The 20,253-nt window shown below is 36.6% G+C and overlaps 2 protein-coding genes across 4 annotated transcripts; both read left to right on the top strand.

Moving 5' to 3' along the window:
• The first annotated feature begins 131 nt into the window (after positions 1-131).
• il21r.2 (interleukin 21 receptor, tandem duplicate 2) lies at positions 132-5,743 on the top strand. 2 transcript variants are annotated; one of them, XM_043234993.1, is made up of 9 exons: positions 132-1,842; positions 2,114-2,244; positions 2,333-2,447; positions 2,557-2,723; positions 2,801-2,952; positions 3,121-3,286; positions 3,370-3,457; positions 3,547-3,631; positions 4,699-5,743. In XM_043234993.1, exons 2-9 carry the CDS (start codon positions 2,178-2,180, stop codon positions 5,200-5,202), a joined length of 1,344 nt encoding a protein of 447 aa, XP_043090928.1. In that variant the 5' UTR covers positions 132-1,842; positions 2,114-2,177; the 3' UTR covers positions 5,203-5,743. The 2 variants fall into 2 exon arrangements, with proteins under 2 accessions (XP_043090928.1, XP_043090927.1); XM_043234992.1 differs by having other exon boundaries at positions 3,118-3,286.
• A 2,291-nt stretch (positions 5,744-8,034) lies between these two features.
• pdpk1a (3-phosphoinositide dependent protein kinase 1a) lies at positions 8,035-19,987 on the top strand. Of its 2 annotated transcripts, XM_043234904.1 has the most exons (14): positions 8,035-8,187; positions 14,122-14,346; positions 14,545-14,587; positions 14,678-14,815; positions 14,930-15,074; positions 15,165-15,262; positions 15,537-15,612; positions 15,695-15,763; positions 16,146-16,242; positions 16,331-16,504; positions 16,831-17,027; positions 17,345-17,402; positions 17,584-17,736; positions 18,526-19,987. In XM_043234904.1, the coding sequence occupies exons 1-14, from the start codon at positions 8,164-8,166 to the stop codon at positions 18,616-18,618; spliced, it is 1,590 nt and encodes a 529-aa protein (XP_043090839.1). In that variant the 5' UTR covers positions 8,035-8,163; the 3' UTR covers positions 18,619-19,987. The 2 variants fall into 2 exon arrangements, with proteins under 2 accessions (XP_043090839.1, XP_043090838.1); XM_043234903.1 differs by lacking the exon at positions 8,035-8,187 and having other exon boundaries at positions 12,204-14,346.
• The last annotated feature ends 266 nt before the right edge of the window (positions 19,988-20,253 follow it).

Raw genomic sequence — 20,253 nt, 5'->3', positions numbered from 1 at the left:
ACTATTAGTCTCTGAGGCTGGACTCCACATTTAGTTACCTTTTAAGGTCCGTTCACACCATGAAATATGAGAGAATTCACACCACATTTATAACAATAGAAGTACGATTGTACTTTCAAAGTGATATTTTCCAGCTGATGAAAAATATAGACATTGACAGAACTGCAGCATGCTTCTACAGTATAATAAACAGAACTTTATTGTGCTTTTTATGTGGATGCTAATATAGTTAGCATTCTTGGTGTGAAGGATGGAAAGCATTTTGAACTGTCATTATGTATTTACAATTTTTACAAATTACTAATACTAATTAATCATTTAAAGTTCAAGATTTAGTCACCCATACTAATCAACTAATATTCAGAGTACCTGCAGACTGTGTAAATATGTTTAGAAACTAAGATAAGTAACACAGTTAGCTACATGCTAACACAAATAATATAATTCAGGGGGCTGTGGTGATTTTTTGTATGATGTGGTTGTATGTCTCAATACAGGCATACCTTCTTACTACATACTCAGCTGCAGCTCTGTACTTTATCAGCAGCAGCTGAAGTGCATTTATTCAGCATGTAGCAAAAGGACGTGAGGTTTGCAACCAGTATAGGCTACTGATTATCTAAAGAGGTAAGACAAAATTCTACATTTTGTACATTTTGTTCTACTATTTTGCGTGAGAAAGGCACGAGTTTGCAGTTTTTTCATTGCACACAATGTTGCAGCTATCAGAGTTTCCTCTGAGCAAGATAAGGCATGTTTCAGACAGATTTACAAAATGCCAGGCGCCTGATAATACTACGGGTATTTCTACATATCAGATCATTTATACAACTCATTAGCTCAGCAGAGAGAAAATTGTATCATTAATTTTATTTTTGGTTAGTTTTTTTCATTTTGTTTTGTGGATTTTTTGTTGAGTGCTTTTTAATCTTTTTTTCATTAATTCTCTGATTTTTATTAATTGGTTCATGCACTTTATTTTAACTAAATGATTATTTAATACTAAGGAAGTAGGCACTTTGATTGTTAAAGGTGATTGCAGGTTTGTTTTTGCAGCTAGAATGCATGCTATGAAGCAAACGTTACATTTTTAGCCCTACAAATGTACAATTTGTTCGCGCAAAAGCTGTTCAGCCCGATTAGCAACTTTTCCGTATGCAGACTTGTAGAAACATTCTTAACCTGATTTTTAAACTATATGTGCAGGAGCACCTTTAAAACGTCTGCTGCAAAACCTGAAAGTGAAAGATGAAAAAAAGACACTGTGACATACAGTAGAAAACCACAAATAAAAGTTTGACATTTGTAACTTTTAATCTCCTGAATCACTGCGCTAAATGTCAGCTGCACTCATTTATAGAATCTGTCATAACGTGGGGAAAGTCACATCAAAGATGTTTCTGACTGGAAATGTTACAGATGTGTTATTAGTATCATTTTCTATAATAATAATAATAATGAAAAAAAAACAAAGAATGATTTTTTTGGCCTGTTCAGGATGTATTCTGATCCTCCCTTTGATATAATAGCTGTATGTGGTAAACATTTTCCTTGCTAATGTTATATTACGTTGTATATGGTTTAAAATCTCCTGACTGAATGTGCCTACCTGCAAGAGTTTGAGAGTTTAACGCATGATTCCATTCGTGAAGTTTGGTGACGCGAGATCCTCGAGATGCCATCTTCGCTAATGAAAGATTTGTAGATAAAATTTGAGGTTGAGACCTCCTACATAAACAGGAACTCCTCTGTATATAAAGCCACCTTGATGCCCTTCACTGTCTCAGACTTCAGCTTTCGCACTTTTATGTAATATTTCTCTATTGCTTCAGAATAGATTTGGTGAGTCGAAATGTGTCTTCTTTAAAATTCGAGTGTATACATATAGACTTGATTTGTTTTGTGTGCTTTGACTTTTATTGTTCATTCTCATTAACAACATGTTTAGAATCTGATTTTTAATCACTTATTAAATTAATAGAAGCTGTTTTTTTGGGGGGGTACATTGAAGGTGTATTAAGATTAATCATTCTGGTGTTTCTTACTTGTAAGTTGCCTTTAATGTCTTTTAAATGAATAAATTGTTACATTTCTCCTGAACGTTTCTTGTCAGTTGTGTGAGTTCTGACCAGGCTGAAGTCTGAAAGAGCGTGTTCTTACGCTTTTGTACAAGAACGATGAGCCGCATTGGGATTTTCTGCATTTTCTTGGCTTTTTCAGCGCAGGTTAAAGCCGCTTCACACGGTAAAACATGTTTCCTAAATCTGCAATTTCATTCACAATGGATTTCCAAAAATTCATGACCATTTCCCTGTTTCATATCTGATAAAAGGACGCATCTGTGTGTCAGATTACTGGTATACCATCAGCTGCTCTTTAAAGCTACCAATCGCATCCTCTAGAAACATATCATACTGGCTGGAGGCTCATTCGATCATCAGTAACCAGTAAGCATTCTCCAGTTATTCATTATAATTGTCTCTTTAGTCATTTGTTCAGTTTTTTTTTAAAGCGTATGGTAGTATGTGCACTGCAAGATTTTTCTAAAACCCACAGGAATTATAGCTGCCAACCTCAGAGAGTACATGAAGATCACGTCTGCAATTTCACAACAGAAAATATTTTCAAGAGTTTTGATAAATATTCAATGACACTTTATTATTCGGAAAACGGAACCACGAATTCGTCTCTATTGGATGGTTCTTTTAAACCGGTGAAAAACAGTGAGTACGTTTGCACTTTATGAGTTATGCATGATCTGTTTATATTTCGCTTACATGAAGCTTCTCTGTTTTCTCAGTTAAAACAAAAACCCCATTTAATCTGACGCTGCAGTATGCAAATGGAACGTATCGTTTCTTTTGGAAGAGTGGATACGAAAATCATGACTACCGTGAAGCTCTGCCCATCATATACGAATTCAAATACCACAAAGATGGAGATACCACAAGTGTAAGACTTATTGATGATTCAATTATGAATGTCCGCCATTCATAAGGCATGTTAACAGAGAACAACCCGTTTCACCCACATCAAAGAAACATATGTGACACCATCTCTCTGCGCATTCCTGTTTTGAAGATAAGAATGGCTTAACATTCTCTCTTTTTTTTTAAGCAGGTCAATGTTCACCCGAGCAATGAAGTGGTTCAGCTTGACGAAACGAAACTTGATCCGAACACTGTGTACACTGTGATGGTGAGGAGCACGGTTGATAAAATAAACGGATACAGTGGAACGTGGAGCGACTGGAGCAGCTCAGTGAAATGGAAAACGGCACACAAAGGTGAACACTCGTTTGTAATAAATCAAAGTCGAATCATCCATGCTTGCTCTGTCGACTCTTTAAGTCTCTGATTTTTGTTTAAGATGAGCCCAGTCAACTCGGCAAGATTGGCATTGGGATATTAGTGTTGGTCATACTTTTAATTCTGCTTATGTCCATTCCTGCTGCCAGGTAATTGTTCATCATATTCTTTGCAGTACATGGGACAAATATACAGAGATACTGATGAGCAACTCTTATGGGATATTTATGCATTGCAGATTTAAGATGAAAGAAATTTCTTGGGTGCCAACACCAGCAACGTACTTCCAGCCGCTTTATCAGAATTACCAAGGCAATTTTCAGGTAATATTTCACACTTCAAGTAGACCAGGGTTTCATAAGCAAGGGTTTAAACCCATTGGGGTTTTATGAAATGACTCGAAGAGGCTTGTGAAATAGTGGGTACTTAATATTTATGTTGCAGGATCACACGATACTTTAGCGATTGTTCTAAAACAGTTGAGTTTGCTTCTCAGTTTTTATCAACTGGGGCTCAATTATTAATGGTTTCTATTATAATCAATGAAAAATACAGCAACTTAATATTTGTGTGGAAATCATGTTGCATTTTTTCCTAGGATTCTTTGATTATTTGTTGAATGGGAAGTAAAAAATGGGTATATCTGTAGCAAAAATACATTGTATGCATCAAAATTATAGATTATAAATCTTTTGGATATTACGTAAAGAACATGTTCTATTATAGAATTTTGTAAATTTCCTACCAAACATTTTTGATAAGTAAAATGCATAACTAACAAGATTTTCCTAACAAACCATACATCAGTGGAAAACTGTTTCAATAAATTGACATTTATGATCGTTGTGGTCTAGGGTTACAAATGTCTTTACTACCAATTTTTATTAATTGCATTATTACTTACTGAATTAAAGTATTAATTGTTTTTTTTTTTTAAAAAAACAGTTTTAACATTGATTATAATAAGAAAAGTTTCCAGGGCAGCAAATCAGCATATTATACTGAATTCTGAAGTATCTTTAGACTGAAGACAGGAGTAATGATGCTGAAATTTCAGCTTTGCCATCACAGGTATAAATTATAACTTATTCTTACTGAAAATTTTATTTAATTTAAACTAAAGGGTTCAAATGCAAAAGCCTCTAAAAGCCATCTTCATCAAAAATGAGATAACTGGTTGAATGCTCTCCACACATAGTATATGTTCTTCAAGTACTAAATGCCAGATTTATGCCTCTGAGAAGCTCATTTTAAAGAAAAACTCCAGAAGTTCTTAGAGGCTTTTGCATCTTCAATTGTAATTAAATTAATGAAAAAAAATGTGATTGTGTGAGATATATCCATAGATTCAGATCCTACTGATATCCGTTCTACTCTTTTTTTTCACAAGTGTTGGGTTTTGGCAAAAAGTCCTTTACAAGATTTTCAAGTTATGGAAGACTTTTCAAAAATTGACAAGATTTCCGAGGTTCTTACCACACTGCAGGACCAGGTGGAGAAAACAGGCATGTATCTGTCAGGAGAGTCCCACACACCATATGTGGGCCCCACAGCTGAGGTCTGGGCCCCGTGCCAACTGCCCGATACGCTCAGCGAAACGAGTATCCCGTGTGAGGAATTTTCTTTGTTCTGCGAAGAGTTGCCTGATAAAGTGGACAACCTCTTCCAGTCTCTGAACTTGACGTGTCTGAATGGAGATGTTCTGTCTCTGAAGGACTCGGCTCTCAGTCTCGAGTGTCTTGAGGACCACGAGGCTTCTGAAGCACCGGTTATCATTAACCCAGTGCCTACGTGCTTCAAACAAGACTACTGCACTCTTACCAACACCCCCACAGGCCCCGTTCCCACCTTCACCAGAGATGTACAGCAGGACGATAAAACCTCCAAAGATTAAATGCAGGTAGACATTACACCAAGGACGTCTATAGATATGTAGATATTTTACACTCTTAATAATGCTTAAAAGGTTCTTTACGGTGATGCTATAAAAGAACCATTCTGCCAAAAACCATCTCTTTCTTTTTAAAATTTGAAGAATCTTCTTTCACTACAATTAACCTTTTGTCAAACAGAAAGGTTCTTCTGACGTTAAAGGTTGTCTTCATCGTAAAGCACCTTTTTTTAAGAATGTGCTGATCATTTATGAATATATTATTTATGTGCTGGAACAAAATGTAATTTTTTTAATAATATAAACAAGACATTCTTGTACTGTACTTCAACAAAAACAAGTAGCTTTTATACTTCTACTCTAGTTGACAGTTTAAGTGAGATTTTAGTTTGAGACATTTCGTAGTTGACATTGCGAGTGAAGTTTTTGTGTGCACTGATTGTATGATTTTGTGTTTTTCACTTTCTTTTTTTAATTTCGTTAAGTAATATTAGTGCGGAATGTACTGTATTTCCATTTGTGGAATAAAACAATGAGTATTTAATGCGTTTAAAGCCAAATCTGCAATTTCACATTTTACCTGGTGTGGTCTTCTGCATACCTTGCTTGTAACGAGGGGCTATTAGAGTTACTGTTGCCTTTCTATCAGCTCGAAACCAGTCTGGCCATTCTCCTCTGACCTCTGGCATCAACAAGTCGTTTAGTTCAGTTTTTGAAATACTCAGGCCAGCCTGTCTGGCACCAAGAGAGCATAAGATCTGGAGATTATCATGTGAAAGGAAATGATATCCAATCAGAAAGCACGCTGACAGATGACCGAAGCATAACAACAAACGCAGTCATGGTGCAGCACAAAAGGATTTGAACGGCAGAGAAGGAGGGTCAGCTTTTCGATTTGTCGCAACAGGGTGTTTATACATCGTGTCCTGGAAAACATATTTATTGTTGAGAGACTTTGCGAGATTTCTCGTGTTTATAATCAGGACTTTTGCTGAAAATCAGTCTGGGCTGTCTTCGTCGCACTTCAGACTATAGGAGCAAAATCCTCATGTGTGTGGTCTCTTACATTTTGAAAATCTTATAAGATTAAAAAATCTTTTAGTCTGTGCCCACTCTCTGTATAGACCCAGCCTAAATGCGTTGAGTTGCTGTCATGTGATTGGCTGATTAGCAATTTGCGGTAGTGTATATCTTTGCTGCTGCTTTCAAGAAATCAAACATTTCTGTGACTGGCTCCATTGCTCAATGCCATGCAAACATACTGAAACCAATATCTAGAGTGCAAACCGTAATGCACTACAATGAAATACTATTATTTAACGAAGGGTGCTACTGATTGTAGAAACGGGCCTTTTTGCCAAAGCTTGCTAAAGCACACTGTTTAGAGTCGAGATGAGACGAGAGCAGTGGATTTATTGATTTATTGGCTGTATATCACACAGCTGCCACACAGATCTAATATAAACAAGCTATTTCTTTCCCAACTGTTTACCTTCATAGACAAAACTGACTGTTTTTTTATATGTCATGTGAGTTTTTAACATGAACTCAGGTGCATTTGACAGTTCAAGCACAATAAGACAGTACTCAAGTACTCGTGTGACTTGTGACAGCCACTTTGAAACAAAAACTAGCAAATTATATGAGCTATAAAGGCTCGGCTCCATTCTGGGAAAAGGGATGGGCAGCTCATTTGCATACCAAGACATTTTAGACAATGCTATGCATTTTGGAAGAACAGTTCGGGGAAGTGCCCTTGTCTGAAAGAGTTTAAAAACCTTTGAGATGAACTGAAATGGAGGCCTTCTCATCTCATCCTCTCATCATTTGTGCCTGACCTCAATTGCTCTGATGAATTGGAATTTTAATTTGTTTTTACACTGGACAATGACACTTTTAAATAAGGAAATAACTGTAAGTAAACTTTCACGGTAAAGAGAGCATAGACAGACAGACAAACGAACAAATAAGAAAATCAGAAAGTACAAATACACTTTGAGTAAACTTCTATACAGGTAAATGGGAGAGTGAAATACATAAATAAATAAATAAATATGAACAACTTTGACCAGATCATCTTCAACAGAGGTCAATTGGACCGTGTAGAAACTAAATAATCAATTAAAACAAACAGAATAATCATCTATACGTGTATAGCATATATGCTACAGTAGCATGTAGACAAACAAACAAACAATAACTAAATAAACAAAGATGAGTGTGATTTCACTAAGTACAAGATACATAGATTTGAGGGATAATTTTTCTGTAAATATAATTTTTAGGTTTATGATCAGGGTGAGGTGCTTCTACACCCTCGTTAATCAGCTATCATTTCTCACTGATTATAAGAATGCATTTTGGGTACGGTTAGGTTTGTTCGTAATGTTGATCCAGAACCAACCAAAAATACTGATCCAGGATCCTGTCTGATTCGGACAGGTACATTGGGAAGTGTGTATAAATAAATAAATAAATAGATCTGTGAGTAAACATGAATAACTTTAACTTTTATAGAGGACAAACGGAGAAAGTAGAGAAAAAAATCAAACAAACTTCTGGGCATGTGGAGAGACAAACGAATGAATGAATGAAAGCGACCGCGAATAAACCTGTGTAAACCTTTATAGAGGTATATGGAAGTGTAACGCATCTTGAAGTAATAACTTAGAGCGGGTAAACTTCCGCAGAGGTACGTGGGAGAGCATAGCTTGTGATCCAACAAGCTGTCTATCTTCGAGAGGAGAGCGAGGCAGTCAGTGAGACGGAGGACGGACGCGTGGTCTCCGGGCCTGTCCCTCATCCCCTGCGCGGTGGCGCCCTCTGCTGGCTGGAGTCGGCAGCGCGCTTCTCTCCGCTGCGTGAGCGAGCGCTTGTTGTGGTGCGACGTCAGAGCTGCAGCGGCCATCCACTACAGCTCTGTAATGACAACATTACCGAGACATTATCCGCCTGCAGCCGTCCATGGCCAAGACCAAGAGCCAAGCTGTGAGTACATGATGGAAAACACAACATCTCGAGTCAAGCCGAACGAGAGGTCGCCTTGCAGCCGCGGCTTTTATTCGCGCTCTCTAAATTAGCTACTTGCTATCTTCTTCCAAGCTAAGCAGCTTAGTGTTTTGGGAGGGGTTTCACTTAAGTAAGTTTTATTCTGTAAATGTTACTTAGATGATTTAAGTACTTTGTTTGATTGTTTGTTTAGGCGTTTCGAAAGACGAAGGGCACGGGCTCGTTTTTTTTCGGCGTTCCATCTTTTTTTATGGTATTAAAAAAAAAAAAAAAAAAAAAAACAGAAATAAGAAAATTCACGCTTTAACGTAGTTCGTCGTTGTTGCGTGTAGTGAAGTCGTTAGTTATATACTGTGTCATTTTATTGTAGTTGCTGTGGTTGTTTTGACATGTAGTTTGTCAGCTGACAGGCTAAAAACAAACAGCAGCGCTCGTGAACATGCCAGAGGAAGTGACGCAGCAGCGCAGGGTCGGTTAATGATGGATTTGTTCAATTTGTTTAAGGTGTCTGCACGGTCACCTCGTGAAACCGCTTTCACTAGAGACGTGTTCACTTGAAAAACAACACCACGACCGATTTAACTAGCTTTACACGAGCCGAGCACACTCAAAAGGCGACTTCTGCTGATGTACTGCAGAAGAGACATGTAAACAAGCCTCGCTTGTCATTGGGCCGACATGGTTATTCCCACAAATTAGCCCATTTACAGATTCTAAAGCAGAGCAGTTATATTAGGATAAAACAGCAAAACGGTTTATAAAACTGAAGAAGATTAAGTTGTTGTTTTTTGCTTGGTTGTCACAGTGATAAAAAACAAAATGTCAAACAAGTTAGCATCTCTTTTAATTATTACGTTTTACAATTTACATGTTTTAGACATTTGTCGCACAAAATTACAAAATAGAATTTACAAAACAAAATGTTTTGGGTTTTTTTTTTTGCTTTATAGTCGCGGAAACCCCTGTAAGAGTCATAGAAATAGATAAAGTCTTAAATATCATGTACATTTTGAACATTTCTAGCGTTTTTTGGTTTTTAGTATAGAAGAAAGTTTCTGCCACATATGAAAAACAATGATCCGTTGGTAAACTGAAGGTCAAGGAAATTCATAATTATAAGATTAAAAAGGAATTATGACAAACTATTGAAATTATGCAATATTACATCATACAAGTCATTCATTTTATCTCATAATTTTGTGTTTTTATCTGCTCAGAATTATGACACAGTATCTCCTAAAGATAAAGTTCAGCTTTATCTTATGAGTTTATGTGGCAGAAATATACTTTCATGTAAAAAATTATTCTAATATTTAGATTAAAAATACACTATAGCAATATGATTTTTAAAAAATGACTTATTTAGTAGCACAATTTAATTCGCTATCGCTATTTCCACAAGATCAGTTGCCCACCACTAATTAAAACTAAAGTTATCAACCTGGTCTCTGTGATCGTTCAACACCTTAATGAACGTTTCAAAGAGAAATGTCCACTAAGAGGTGCTAAAACACGGGTTCGATACGTGAACCCTGGCATGTTTTTGTTACACTGATCTAGAAAATATCTGTGGAAATATCTAAAAGTTAATGCTTTAATATGTTGGAAATATGCTCTTCACCAAATCCAACCCTAAACCTTACACGATAGTGTTAACAAACGAAAAACTGATCTGAAAACGCATTTGTTAATGAAACCATGCCATTTCAACTTTCTTTTAGTTTCGTCAAACCACGGTTACATGGGATTTGAAGCAGATTTCATCTCTGTACTTGAGAGAAGGACAAACCTGCTGTCAATGAAAACCCGTAGATAGATATGAAGAACATTAAAGCATTTTTAAATATTTAAATATTAAATAGCATTTCAAAATGTTAAATATCAAAGCATATTAGTGACGTTTTGAAGTCATGATATTATTCAAGTAATTGTGTGAAAATGAACTAAATTTGCGTGAAAAGGAATAAAAGCTGCCGGCGTTCTACTGTTTCTAGTGTTCTTTTCTTTTGGAAACCGCAGCGATATGTATTTATTAAAAAAAAAAAGCTTAAAAGTGCTCCCAGGTACGTTTATGTCATGAGACCAGGTAGCAGCTTAATTAGACGAACGCAGCTGTACTAGGAAAATTGTGTTTTGACATCTGCGTTGGGGCGTTGTTTACGCAACCGCATATTTGATAATGAGCCGCAGCACATGCAGGAAATACATGCTGCATCTTACCTACGAATGCACTGAATGAAAGAGTTGGAGACGCTGTGCACGGCTGCGTGTGAGCTAAACAAGTGTTTACACTCTCCAAGATACAATCTGACATTTGCAGCTTGTAAGTCTCCACACACATTTGGCGGCTACAGAGCTGTTGTCACTCAGTGTCTCACAAATGCAATACGCAGGCAAGCCGGACATCATCTGCATGTATGCAGTCGTCTGACTTCAGGTGTTTGATTTCGATTTGTTTTATTAAAAGAAAAAGCCCTTTGTCTAGACCTTTATGAATGTGTTTTCCTTGTGAGGGCACTTGCTGACTCGTTTGCATTCACGCTTGTTTTGGCAGCCTATCAAGCATTACTATAGTGTTCTCACATGCATGCAGTGCCACTATTTGCTTTTTAAGTCACCCGGTGCTGGCTGTTAAAGATGTCAGGGTATTGTATTTGTTGACTCTATCAAAACTTGACTTCCTAATCTAGTTTTAAATGTGACTTCCAGGAAAGATGTCCGTTGTGCGATCAGATTACAGCGCGCTACGCTATTTTGATGGCATTGATCCTGAGGGAGGTGGAAGCCTTATTCCGCAGCTTGTAATCGTTAGCCATTGTGTTTACGCCACTCCCATTTATATTATTAATGTGCTAGAAAGAAGTGAGGTTACCTGTTAATGCTTCAAGTATCTTTTAATATAGCTGACACACTACCACTACCTTAAGTTTCTTATGATCCTGACAAACATAACGTCTGTGTGTGTATTTCTTCGTAAACTCAATATTTGAATTTAAAATCTGTTAAACAATTCTGATATAGGCCTAAATCGTATGAGATTAAAAAGTTCAATTAAGGTGTTATAAAATTATGACGCTAAGTCGTTAAAAAGACATTCACCCAAAAATTAAAATTATGGCATATTTTACCTGGAAGCCATCCTAGGTGTATGTGACTTTCCTTTTTCAGACGAATTTTAAGTTTGAGTTTTTTTTGCAAATGTATCCTGGCTTTTTCAAGCTTGCTAATGCTGGTGGACAGCAGCCATGATGCTCCGTAAATCGGATATATCCACGAGTACTGTGATGTGAAACTAACCTATACGCCTCTGAAGCAGATCGATGGGTATTGTAACTAAAATATTTCTAAAATTATTTTTTTAAAATTATGACATAAAAAAACTGACCCATGTTATTTTCTGTGAGAACGCCGAAGTTTCAGCTCGACGTATGACGCAAGTTACGTAGTACGTCAAGTGAGAAGTCAGACAAAAAGAGAGAAATATTTTTGTTACAAAAACCCATAGTTTTACATTTCAGTACTTGTGGATCTATCCGATTTACAGAGCTTCAAAATAATGGCTGCTATGAATTTTGAAACTTCTCGTAGTTATGGCTTAGTATCTCATAATTTTTGTGTCATTATTATGATTTATGAAAGCATTATTTATTTTGAGGAAATGACTTTTATGTACTGAAGATATAATTTAATCATACATCTTTTGATAATGTAATTCCAAAAATATATATATATATATATAAATATATATATTACAAAAAAAAAAAAAAAAAAAAAAAAAAAAAAAATATATATATATATATATATATATATATATATATATATATATATATATATATATATATATATATATATATATATATATATATATATATATGTATGTGTGTGTGTGTATGGTTGACAAATAGCATTACATGAATGGCTGGTGAACCAAAACGGCAAAAAGCAGTGATGTTTTTTTTTGTTGTTTTTTTGTAATGCATTTTTTTCTAGTGATGACTTAAAAATAGTATTGAAAATAGTATTATTCAGAAATTAAAGATTTAAATGAATAAATAAGTAAAAAACAATATAGTAACAGAAGACTTGCTTTTTGCAGACAGTTTACATTTTTTCTCTGTTTTAATGTAACTGTTTGTGTATATTGCATGGTTTCTACTTCTTTCTGTTTGTCAAACTCCTGCAGCATCCATGTTGTCAGTTACAGGCAGGGGGACAGTCCTCTTTAGTTTCTGTGGTTGATTATGTTTGGCAAAGTGGTGTTGGAGAAGTGTCTTATGTAGCAGGTGTCTGGAAAGTACCAGAGTTTTACACTAATAACAGAACCTTTTAGAATGTCTTTTTTTCTCTCCACATTTCTCATAGTAAACAAATGAGGAGTGATCAGCCTTCTGTGGGGAAGCATGTCTTCCTTTATTTGCATGGCTTTGGGTGTTATCTTAAAGCTAAACTGCCTCATGCTGTTACATGCTGAGAGAGATATATATATATATAGATATATATATATCACGATTATCGATTTGACAGCACTAGGTTTTATACAACAGTTCAGTAAATAAGAAGTTGATTTTGTTATATTTTAAACACTGATGTGTTTTACCCAATTTTGCAAAGAACTTAATACCTTTAAAGCCACAGCAGGACTGTTGCTTGTCTCTGAACAACACATCATTCTTTAGTTTCTGAATGAATCTGCATTTTGAACAAATCGTTTAAACTAATGATTCAAAGATCCATTCGTAAAAGAGCCATGTACTTCATTCCTGGATGAATCAGCCATTCATAATAAATGACGCATAGAGGCATTTTCTGCCCCCTGCTGGCATATTTAATTTTTTGTTTTTGTAATTTATTAAAAAATATATAATAATAATAATAATAATAAGGCATAGTTCACTCCAAAACCATTTATTCTGTCATTGTCTGCTCAAACCTGAATGACTTTCTTTAAGAGAAGGTACTTTGAAGACTGGTAACAAAGCTGCTTTGAACAAAAAATACTGGGATGTTTCTTAAATCATCTTTGATGTTCTATAGTTTATGTTAGACCATTGTAGCCTAAATGGTTATAAATGTTATGTTTTACAATTTGTAATGTTTACTTGATACTTTCTTGGTTTAAATAAAAATAACTGTTTAAATAACAGTCAAAGATTATTTTGCGATTAATTAGATAAAATGTAATTAATTTGATACAACATTTGAACTGACTGACTGACTGACAGCGCTAATATAAAGACCATGTGCCTCCTATGCTTATTAATGCACGTGAACGTGTGCAGTCAGAAGGAGAATACAAAAAACTAATAAAAACATCACAACAATCCCCAAGTAATCCACTCCATCGATTCATTTCTTGTGAAATAAAAAGATGCGTGTTTGTAAGAAACAAATCAGACAATAAGACGTTTAAAAAAAAAGTGCTCCAAACAAAATGATTTGAGAGGACAACAGGGGATAGATTTAGACTGATGAAGCTTTACCGTGGATTCTGCTTCTGTGTCCAGAAGCCATGCTTTTTGTTTTATGAGGCTACTGATAAAATTGGAGTGATTTAAAATGATTAATGTGTAAAATGATTATAAAGTACAAAATAAGTAAGAGACCATCTCATGGGTTTCGTTAAGGTAGAGGTCCACGTGGTTACACTTAACCAAAAACGATGTTTTTGTAACTTCAGCAGGGTAAATATTTTGCGTTCTCCGCAGCGTAAACAAAGGCAGGTCTGAGTGAATGAATGCGAGTACTCGTAATCCTGGGTGAAAACAAACACAGCCCTCCCCTCTGCGGAAGCTCTACTGTACTTTATCAGCTGCTGGTTACTGCCTCCAAGGTGGTTTTGTTCCTCATTGCACATGCAGCCGCATGTCTGAGTCCGTGTCATGTTTGCTCTCTGTGTGTGTTTTGCTGGTTCAGTACGATGCTGCTCCCCTCCAGCCTAGCGTGCTGTTGTACTCCTGCGCTTCTTCATCAATGGTAAGGACTCAGCTCAACTCCAACCTTCCTCGCCGTCTCAGTATGGAGGTCCGCGGAGGTGAGGCAAGCTCTCGGCCAAAGACGTCTACCATCAAGCCTCCGCAATCGCGCAAGAAGGAGGATTTCAGCTTTGGCAAAATTTTAGGAGAGGGTTCCTTCTCAACGGTGGGTACGATTTTAGTTTTAGCATAGCCTCTATCGACTTTGCAATAAAACGTATCGAATAATTAACCGTTTTAAAACAACTGCATACTTTTGGGGGGGGGGTCCAAATAACCAGTTTATGATATTTTTGGTAGTTGAATAACAATAAAGTTTTACGATGGCTTCATCGAGTAATAGCTGTACACATTCGAATCGCAGGTTGTGCTCGCGAAAGAACTGGCCACGGGAAAGGAGTATGCAAGTAATTGGCGTTACATTGTATTACATAAAATGATACATTTTTTAATCATGCATGGCGATAAATACATAAAGTAAACTGTTTGATTTTCAGTGAAGATTCTAGAGAAGAATCACATCAGGAAGGAGAATAAAGCTCACTACGTGATCAGAGAGAAGGACATACTGTCAAGCATAGATCATCCCTTTTTCGTAAAGCTCTTCTTCACGTTTCAAGATTCCCATAAATTATGTATCCTTTTTGGAGTAAAACTGCGGTGGTGAGCTGCGAAACTGTGAAATGAAATGTGTGTTTGCTAAACTCATTATTACTTTGTTAAAATGTTCTTAACTTCTAATCCATCAGATTTCGCCCTCAGTTATGCAAAGAATGGAGAACTGCTTAGATACATTCGCAAAATAGGCTCTTTTGATGAGACTTGCACAAGATTCTACACTGCTGAGATAGTCTGCGCGCTCCAGTATTTGCACGCAATGGGAATTATACACAGGTAGTTTTACACTTTTCACCAAATCATTTGAATGATGCATTTTTAAATATCCGCGTTCTTTATTTGTAATTTTTTTTTCTTTTTATTTAGGGACCTTAAACCGGAGAACGTTTTACTGAGCGAAGACATGCACGTTCAAATTACGGATTTCGGGACGGCGAAACAGTTGTCAGCAGACAGCGTTCAAAGTAATGCACCGTTATTAAATATTTCGTGGAATTGCTTTGCTCTGGTTGTTGTTGTTTTTTCCCTAACGACTGTCATTGACTTCCTTCAACCCCCTTGTAGGTCAGGCATGAAGCGCTTGTTATGTATAGATACACTCACAACAGCTCTCGAATAACATAAATATGGGACGGTCTATCGTTTTTCTTTGTGCGCGTATACGAGTTTGTCAGCAGTGAAGCTATGCTGTTTGTGTCCACCCGAACCTGCTCTTAATATCAAGATCTGTCTTTGCAGCAAGAGCCAATTCTTTCGTCGGCACCGCACAGTATGTTTCTCCAGAGCTTCTGACAGAAAAATCAGCCTGCAAAAGGTTCTTTCTTTTTAATAAACAGATTGAGATGTGAACAAGTTGCACTGCAGTTGTTTTACTGCCTGTGATATTTCCTTTTTAGTTCTGATCTCTGGGCACTGGGTTGTATAATCTACCAGCTGGTGGCAGGATTACCTCCGTTTAGAGCCGGGTAAGTTACCGGTCGATTCGGCTTCGGTTCAATTAAACGTTCAAAATAACGCGGCGATGATGCTTCGCACTTGAGCTGAAGTGCTGATGGCTGATCGCTGTTGTAATCGCAGCTTTAAGAAAACATGGTGTGAAATAACAGGAAGTGTTGGCTTCGCTGTTTATGACTTGTTTGTGTAGACAGTACAGAGGGCTTCTGAGGAAACCCCAACCACCGGGTCACATGACCCGCTTGTCGTTTTGGTTACATTACAACCAATAAATTGGCTTCGACGGCCGTCGAAAACAAAACACTCGACCACGTGACTAACTTTAACCCTTGCGTTCGCTCAGCTCATTGACAGATTTAGTTCAGCGAGTTATTTCATTTTGTCTTTTAATAGGAACGAGTACTTGATTTTCCAAAAGATAATAAAGCTGGAATACGAGTTTCCTGAGAAGTTCTTCCCTAAAGCTAAAGACCTGGTGCAGCGACTGCTGGTGAGAATCTTTGTTTCCGTTACCTGTCATCGCTTTCAGGCCGGACGGGTACGTTGAAGCACACTCATTGTTTTCCTTCTGATTTCAGTCTTTGGACCCTAGAAAGCGGCTGGGATGTGAGGAAATGGGTGGGTTCAGTCCGCTGAAAGGCCACATGTTCTTTGAGACCATCTCATGGGAGAACTTGCCGGTTCAGACTCCACCCAAGCTGACCCCTTACCTACCAGCCATGGCTGAGGATGATGAAGACTACTATGGCAATGTTAGTTAGATGCATCATACCTATTAAGCACAATATTGTGAAAAAAGGACATGTAATTTTAAGTTTTTTTCTCTTTTTTTTTTTGCTTGGTGGTTGTTTTTTTGTTGCATTGTTTTTTTTAAATAGCCTCATACATTACGTTTTAAGAAATCAGATTGACCACTTATTAAACCTACAAAAACTGGGTTATACTTGCGAGTTAATCCAGAGAAAATGACTTAGCCTTCGTTATATTGTCAAAATAGTAGAAATTGTGAGCTCCTAAGTGCAGGTTCACCGGGCTTTGTCACTGTGTACCGATTTGCTGTTTCATTGAAATCCCACAGTACGAAGATCTCCTCAGTCAGTTCAGCAGCCTGCAGGTGGTCCCATCCAGCTCGTCTCAGATCGTCCCACTGAGGTCCTGCAGCAATATTGAGCAGTACATCCATGACCTGGACAGCAACTCCTTTGAGCTGGACCTGCAGTTCTCCAGCGACGAGAAACGACTTCTGCTGCAGAAGCAAACAAGCGGCAACCCTTGGTATGTTATAACCTTCATTCAGAAATTTGTTTTCCTGCTCATAAACATTCGATCTGGTTAAATATTAAATTGCCAGCGCAGTATAAACACACATTCATTTTGCTATTACACGTAGTAATAGAGATTATAAAGAGTTGCGTGTGTATGTGCTAATAATGATCTTTTTTTTATCTCTTGCATTTCCTGTTAAGGGTTTTTTATAGCATGCTGTAAAGTGAACTCTTGATCATTATAGTTCTGTTTTTAACAACCCCAAGTAGCACTAACTGCCAGCTTGTTAATCATTAACATCTGCGATTTTTTTCTCTGTCTTAAAGGCACCAGTTTGTTGAAAATAACTTGATATATAAAATGGGACCAGTTGACAAGCGAAAGGTAAATTTTTCCAACCTGGTTCTTTTCTTTATGGTGTCCAGAGTGAAAAAAACAAGTGCATGGTTTTCTTTCTTTTTTACAGAGTTGAATACGAAAACAAATAGCACCCTCTTTTGGCTGCAGCTGGTAATGCCAGTAAATGTTTTTGACCCTTTCTTGTTTGTCTTTTTTTTTTCCACAGGGACTGTTTGCTCGACGCCGTCAGCTTTTACTGACAGAAGGGCCACATCTATATTATGTGGATCCTGTGAATAAAGTACTAAAGGGGCAAATTCCGTGGTCTCCAGAGTTGCGTCCCGAGGCCAAGAATTTCAAGACGTTTTTTGTCCACACGGTAATAATTCTAGTATTTTTATTTTTTATAATTACATTATAATTAGTGCTGTCAAATGATTCATTGCAATTAATTGCATCCATAATAAAGGTTTTTGCTTACAGAATATATGTTTGTGTACTGTGTATATTTATGTTTTTTATAAATACACACACATATATTTACATGTATATACATTTATATATTTATATGATATATATATAATATAACATATATAATTTTTCTTAAAATATTTTATGCATATGTTCATAATATGCACAGTATGCACACAAATATTGTGTAAACAAAAACTATTATTTTAACTTCTAATTATAATATAGATACATAAGTAGTTAGTAGTATATGTGTATATATTTCTATAATTGATTTGTAGGTTATGATGTTGCAGCTATTTAACTAATAGTTGCCTGCTATTGAGGTTTTATGGATGGTACTAAATAAATAGTTAGCTTTTCTGAAAATGTACTCACCCTCAGGCCATCCAAAATATAAATGAGTTTGTTTCTTCATCAAAAAAAAGATTTGAAGAAATTTAAGATTACATGTTGCTCACTAATGAATCCTCTGCAGTGAATGGGTGCCGTCGGAATGAAAGTCCAAACAGCTGATTAAAAACACCACGTCAGTCCATCAGTTGTGAAGCGAAAAGTCACATATTTACAGAAAACAAATCCATCATTGAGATGTTTTAACTTCAGTGCCACTTCCCACTAAAATATGAGTTCTCCATACGTAATATTGTTTTTTCGTTTGCTAAAGGCTAAATATTTTGCATTTTCTCATATGCAGCCTAACAGAACATATTATCTAATGGATCCCAATGGTAATGCGGACAAATGGTGTAAGAAGATTCAAGAGGTGTGGGGAACAGTATATCACTAGTAAGAGACTGCTGGGATGCTGGGACATCAGAACACCACTGGAGCCAAGGCAAGTCTCAGAAGTCTGGGTCCTTCACCATTCAACTACCAATCAGGAAGTCAACTGTGCATTCATGGGACTAGTGCATCAATATTCCTTCTTGAAGTAAAAAGATGTTTTGCTTGCAGTGTTTTTGTCACATTTAGCAGGTGTAATATAAAATCAAAGATTAGTACAACTTAGCAAATCCACAGTTTGTACTATATATATATATATGTGTGTGTGTGTGTGTGTGTGTGTGTGTGTGTGTGTGTAGATATGTACATAGGAAGTATCCCAAAAGCTTGGGGAAAAAAAAAACAAAAAAACACTCAATCTGTTGCCTTTTAAAATAATAAAGATAGCTATAGAGGACACTCAAATGATCCTACAGGTCAAGTACATATTAAATTGATACGCATATCATTAATATATTTATATTTATTCTCTAAGTCATGTTGTTCGCCTGTATAATACCATATTACATGTAATTATCATCATCTGAAAAAGAATCACTTTTGAGCCGTTATATTTAGTATGAAATTGATTTTTTTTTTTTTTTTTTTTTTTTTGTGGTTAAATCTGCTGTTTATATTTGTTTTTATATTATACTTTATTTATAAACATCGGTTTGGTTTGCAAAGAAGTACTTGACAAGGTACGTTACACAGTATGCACAGCAAGTCCGGATCACTCCCTCGCAGTGTAAATATGGTGTTATACCTACGGGAATGGAGCTGTGAAGAATATCGCGACTGTAAATAATGGCTGCGTTCGCAGATGCGGTTTTTGACCACTTTGTTGTACATTTAAAAGGACGCCGGTCCAGCGCAGGCAACTGAAAATGCTGTAACTACAAGTGAAAACCAAGCACAGAAGTGTGTTTTTCTTCTTCTGTTGTGTTTTCTCCTTGCATTTTTTTGAGGAATTTTTCAATCGTGGATTTCTAACTCGACTAGGCTCGTCAGCGAAACATAACTGTGATGTACAGACGATGTATTATTCAGAAAGTAACTGCAGCGTTACTGGATTTGCACCTTGTATAATTTTATTCTTATATAAGATCGGCTCAGCCTGTAGTACCTAATATTATTTAAATTCTAATATTCAGAGATTTTAATTGACTCACGTTCAGGGGCCACGTGTTGTAAATATTGAGATGTAAAGCCTTTGAATGTGAATGATGGCTGTAATATTTTGCTAGATTTTTATGTGCCCTAATCAGGTCACTTAAATTATATCAGAATCGATGTTTATGCCCTTCGGGTTTCTGCGCACCTTTAATGATACTGAAGAATGTCCAGGAGAAAATCGTGTTAAGTCTCATAATAAAAGTGTATATGAACAGTGACATCTTTTCTGCTCGTGTTTCTGACAGAGCGTTGGTAGCATGTGCGAGACAGCAGTGCTAAGACAACAGCTCCCAATAGACTTTGCATGTCTTGTACGTTTGGCTCTGTCGTGCATGCCGGCTGTTTACGTGTATCAACATCTTGCAGCGCTGAAACGAGGTCAAACCCAATAAACTCACCATTCAGCTTTCTAGGTTTTAGGTAAACGTATACGGTAAGATAATGCCCATAGGCTTCAGCAGCTGTAAGAAACGCGTCTCACTTT

The sequence above is a fragment of the Puntigrus tetrazona genome, chromosome 3, assembly GCF_018831695.1.
Source record: "Puntigrus tetrazona isolate hp1 chromosome 3, ASM1883169v1, whole genome shotgun sequence".
Lineage (NCBI taxonomy): Eukaryota > Metazoa > Chordata > Actinopteri > Cypriniformes > Cyprinidae > Puntigrus > Puntigrus tetrazona.
This window is presented reverse-complemented; position numbering and strand designations above follow the sequence as displayed.

Excerpts from the sequence above, each read along its gene's own strand:
- il21r.2 (XM_043234992.1), top strand. The coding sequence starts at position 2,178 with ATGAGCCGCATTGGGATTTTCTGCATTTTCTTGGCTTTTTCAGCGCAG. Across the intron at positions 3,287-3,369 it reads ATGGAAAACGGCACACAAAG|ATGAGCCCAGTCAACTCGGC; the intron begins GTGAACACTCGT and ends TTTTTGTTTAAG. Across the intron at positions 3,632-4,698 it reads ATTACCAAGGCAATTTTCAG|TGTTGGGTTTTGGCAAAAAG; the intron begins GTAATATTTCAC and ends TTTTTTCACAAG.
- pdpk1a (XM_043234903.1), top strand. The coding sequence starts at position 14,071 with ATGTCTGAGTCCGTGTCATGTTTGCTCTCTGTGTGTGTTTTGCTGGTT. Across the intron at positions 15,263-15,536 it reads GTCAGCAGACAGCGTTCAAA|CAAGAGCCAATTCTTTCGTC; the intron begins GTAATGCACCGT and ends CTGTCTTTGCAG. Across the intron at positions 17,028-17,344 it reads CAAACAAGCGGCAACCCTTG|GCACCAGTTTGTTGAAAATA; the intron begins GTATGTTATAAC and ends TCTGTCTTAAAG.